Source organism: Empidonax traillii, unplaced genomic scaffold (genome assembly GCF_003031625.1).
Source record: "Empidonax traillii isolate 1590-97213 ecotype Southwest subspecies unplaced genomic scaffold, ASM303162v1 scaffold505:size591145, whole genome shotgun sequence".
Classification (NCBI taxonomy): domain Eukaryota; kingdom Metazoa; phylum Chordata; class Aves; order Passeriformes; family Tyrannidae; genus Empidonax; species Empidonax traillii.
The window spans coordinates 319187-324170 of record NW_020955698.1 but is presented as its reverse complement, the minus strand read 5'-3'; the positions used below and the strand labels follow the sequence as shown (position 1 = coordinate 324170).

Genomic DNA, 4984 nt, shown 5'->3' with positions numbered 1-4984 from the left:
TCTGGACACACCGGGAACACCTGGACACACTGGGAACACCTGGATACCCACGGAACACCCGGACACACCGGGAACACCTGGACACCCACGGAACACCTGGACACCCACGGAACACCCGGACACACCGGGAACACCCGGACACACCGGGAACACCTGGACACACTGGCGAGAAGCGACGAGGGGGAGGAGAAGGATGAGGAGAAGAGAAGAAGGAGGAAGAGGAGAAGGAGAAGAAGAAGAGGAGGAAGGGGAGGGGAAGAAGAAGGAGAAGGATGAGGAGAAGGGGGAGGAAGAGAAAGAAGGAGAAGAATGATGAGGAGGAGGAGAAGGGGGAAGAAGAAGAAGAGAAGAGGGGGGAACAGGAGCATGATGATAAGGAAGAAAGGGAGGAGGAGGGGGTGGATGAGGAGGATGAGGGGGATGAGGAGGAGGGGGGGGGATCGCCCGCAGCCCCGGCCCGGCGCAGCCCCGCGGGGACCCGCCGGCCTGGGGCGGGCCCGGGGCGGGCGGGCCCCTCTCCCCGCGGCGGGCGCTCACCGAGGCAGAGCTCGCAGACGTATCCGTAGTAGGACCAGAGCAGCAGCAGCGCGATGAGCAGCACGGGCAGCCAGGCGAGGGCGCGGCGGCAGCAGCGCAGCCCCCGCCACAGCGCCATGGCCCCCGCGCACATCGGCGCGCGGCTGAGCAGCCTGCCCGCCCCCACATCGGCCATCGGCTGAGCAGCCTGCCCGCAGCGCCCCCTGCCGGCCGGGCCGGGCCCAGCCTGAGGGGGGACGGGACACACCGGGAACAAACACGGCTGGGATCGCAAAAACACGGCTGGGATCGCAAAAACACGGCTGGGATCCCAGAAAAATACGGCTGGGATCCCAAAAACACGGCTGGGATTCCAAAAAAACACGGCTGGGATCCCAGAAAAACACGGCTGGGATCCCAAAAACACGGCTGGGATCCCAAAAACACGGCTGGGATCCTAAAAATACGGCTGGGATCACAAAAATACAGCTGGGATCCCAGAAAAACACGGCTGGGATCCTAAAAATACGGCTGGGATCCTAAAAATACGGCTGGGATCCCAGAAACACGGCTGGGATGTTAAAAAACACCGCTGAGATCCCAAGTAAACACGGCTGGGATCCCACAAAACCAACACTGGAATCCCAAAACCACGGCTAGGGTCTCAAAAAACCACCACTAGGATCCCAAAAAACCACCACTAGGATCCCAAAAACATGTCTGGGATCCCAAAACCACGGCTGGGATCCCAAATAACCACCGCTGGGATCCCAAACACATACATACCGCCAAACTCAGAGACCTCAAACAAACACCCCTGAGCACAGAGATCCCAAAGAAACACCACTGGGACCCCAAATAAACACCACCAGGACCCCAAATAATAAACACCACCAGGACCCCAAACACCAGGTGGGTCTGGGCTGCTGTGTGTGCACAGGAGGGGCTTGAATTGAAAGACAGCAGGTTTAGATGGGATAGTAGGAAAAAAAATCTTTACTCTGAGGGTGGGCAGGCCCTGGCACAGGTTGCCCAGAGAAGCTGTGGCTGCCCCTGGATCCCTGGAAGTGTCCAAGGCCAGGTTGGACGGGGCCTGGAGCAACCTGGGCTGGTGGAAGGTGTCCCTGCCCATGGCAGGGGGTGGGACTGGATGAGCTTTAAAGTCCTTTCCCACCCAAACCCTTCTATGATTTATGTGTATATATATATATATGTGCATATATATACACACACATACATATTCAAGCAGTCAAATGAATGAGTAATAATAAGCACCTGTTTACTATTCCTTATTCATTTGAACACTTGAATGTGTATATGTGAATGCACACATACACAGACACACCTACAGTGAGTAAATATGTACATTTACTTGTTACTATGGAATGTCCATGGGAGGATCAGATACCAGACAACCAGTGGGAAAAAAAGGAGAGTCCCCTCCAGCATGCTGAGAATATGGCATTTAATGTACACAAACAACCCCCAAAAGATGCCCTGCTGCCCCAGCCTGCTCCACAGAATTCCTGCAGGAATCCCCTCATTCCCATGCTCATTGATGTGCTTTGAGTCAAGGCTCCAGTTAATTAACTCTGCTCTATTGCCTCTGGTGAGGAAATCAGTTCTGCCGTCTAGAGAAGGACTTCTCTGCAGAATGTTCTCCTGACAACCCCCCGGTGTCATTTCTGACACTTTCCTCTTTGTTCACCAGGTTTTTCTCCCTCAGAAGTTGTTGTACAGCTTTCCCCGTGGCTGGGATCACACTTGGAGCTGTGCTGCCTCTGCCGACCTCTCTCACAGTTTGTGAGTACAGTCCCCACATTTGCCACTCTCCTGCCCTGATCCCAGAATTCAGACACCACCCCCGAATCCTCAGACCACACTTGTAATTCCATATTTAATTCTCTCAATATTTTTTTAGATGGAGATGATCTGCAGCCTCTGGTTTTCTCAAAAAACATGTTCACTGATGAGGTGACAGCTGCCTCAACCTCCTCTCTACCTGCTCAGTCTGTACAGTCACCATTCTCCTCTTCCTCAGGCTACTAAATTCTTTATGCAACACAAACATTGAGACTTTTGGCAGTTTTGATTTTCTGTGTGTGGTCCAGCTTAACCAAGGTTTTGGGGAGTCCCTGCTGTGGCAAAAGTTCTTTGCAGATATGATAACATGTGCTGGCCTGAGCTGCATGTAACCCTAAGCATGAAATCTCAGACATATATACATATATTCTTACATATATATATGTACACACATATATTCTTGTACATATATATAAGAAAAACCTCCTTCCAGGGGATTCAGGGAGAGGATTCAGGACAGGTACACTCAAAGTTTTCAGGATTTGGGAGAGGAAGATGTGAATGCCCTCTTGCTTTCCCTCCTTCCCTCACCGCACAGTGCTGAGAACCAGCGCTTTTGCACACAGTAACATTTAAAAATCGCTGCTGTGAGCTAAATCACTACCTGGAACAACTCACAGGCTCTCCTCCTCTGAGACAGATGGGATGATCAGAACATCCATGGCACGCTTTTCCTGTGTGTGTGCATGGGAAGCAGGAAGGCAGCAAAGGAACGTGGTAAAAGCCAACAGACCTTCTCAGATAAAGCCTCTGCAAATAAAATGAGACTGTTTTTCTTGTTCTGCAGCCAGTTTTTCTATGTGCTCTAAGATCCACATGGATTATCTTCAAAATTCTCTTGTTTCATGGGATTCCGGGGGATACTTAGTCATATGAACATGAGCTCATCTGAGGTGAGGTGCCCAAATGCAGCTCTTCAAAACAAAAATAATCAGGTGACCTTGAAATATTGTAGTTCTTAGGATGTATTTTTTCCACCTGTGGTTCAAGTGGCAGCTCCTCATTTGAAGTAGCTGGGGTGAGATATAACTGGGATAAGGCACCTCGTGCCCTTTTCAGAAATCAACACTGCAGATGTTATTCACAATAAATGCTGAATCTAAAGTGGAGCTTCAGCCAATTGTACAAAGTAAAAATAATCCTCTCTGGGTGTGCAGCTTCACTGCGCTCTGCAGCCACTACAACAGTTGCAAGTAAGACGTGGGATTATCCTAATTAACATCCATATCTCAAAGTTTCATCCTGACCATGAGCACTTTCCTGCTAAGACACATCTCACACAGCTCTTTCAACAGAGAGTCAAACTTGTGCAGAGTTCAGGAAGCTGTGATTGCACCCACAGTGTAACTACACCTTCCAAACTACTGCAGGAAAAAAAAAACCCCAAGTACCAGCAGCTTAAGGGTAATTTAAATAAGGCTCATCTTGTTTTTTTTCTAAAAAACAACGTTTTGAGTGCTCAAAGAAAGGGAGATGGTGGTGACTCACTAGCAGCAGAGAATCTGTGGGCACCAGGGAACACGTCACCACCAGGAGCTGTACTCTGGAGCAAAGCTGACACCAGCTAAGATGGCTTTGTCATTGGTCCAAAAACCAGCTAAAATAAATCAAGAAACAAATGCCAGTTTTGACAACCATTCACCTATTGCAGAAGCCCTCCCAGGACCACATGCACCATTTTCAGTGTCATTCCAGAGAAAGCTTTTAAAAAAATATTGACAGTAAAAAAAGCTTTGTTGTCTCATCCTGTTAAAAAAGACACAACTGGAAAATGCAGTTCTGAATGTGAAACTGTGCCCAGACTGCAGTATGAATTTTGAAATTATATTCTAATCCAGGGAACCAAAGTTGCACAAGTTACTTCCCCACTGCTCATTTCCAGATCTTGTTTGAGCTTGTAATACAAGCAAGCCCTGAGGGTGTGAAGAAAGCTACAACCCATCACAAAATGAGCCAAACCTTGTGCACATCCAGCTTTTCAAACTACTTCTAAGCCAGTGCATGTAAAATTAGGGGTAGGGTTTTTTTTTTTATTGTCAGACATAATTATATCTGGGTAGGTTACACGTGGTTTTGCTTATCAGAGAGATCCAAGAGCATTTGATAATCCATGAGCTAAAAAGGGAACTAAAACCAACCCCAACTGGCTCCTGAGCTGCTGCTGATCTAAAAAAGCTACTCAGCCTAAAGGCTGGCCCATTTCTGTCCTTTTATTGCAGGAAAACACAGCAACCCTCCCCACCTCAATCCTGACTTGAACTATCACAAACTGTACTTGTAGGTAGGGAGATCAGTGTAATCTAAAATGCTAAATCTAATCCTACCAGAGTTGGGCTTTCTATCAAAAAATACTCCTGCAGAGGAGTCAGGCAAAGCTTTTAGAGAAACACGGAAATTCAACAGCTGGGTGCAGAGCCATGCACAGCTCTGGAACTATGGGGAGGTTTTGTAGCTGTGCCCCAGAGTGTTGTGTGTACTTACAGCTCACACACAGTTCGTCCTAGAGCTGGGAGGGTTTGGGGAGCCTTGGGGGCTGGCTCCAAACAGGCTGGAATTGAGCAGCTTTGTTGGATTGCTGTCCCATCAGAAGGGACTAACAGGCCAA

General features: G+C 48.8%; 1 protein-coding gene across 1 annotated transcript in view; it reads right to left on the bottom strand.

The window, feature by feature from the left end:
• The window catches only part of ZDHHC15 (zinc finger DHHC-type containing 15), a 15373-nt gene extending 14703 nt beyond the window's left edge, over positions 1 to 670 (bottom strand). The window contains exon 1 of the mRNA XM_027896623.1: positions 538 to 670. Within this exon, the coding sequence (XP_027752424.1) occupies positions 538 to 670 (133 nt within the window). The remainder of the gene's footprint in view (positions 1 to 537) is intronic.
• Between the last annotated feature and the right edge of the window lie 4314 nt (positions 671 to 4984).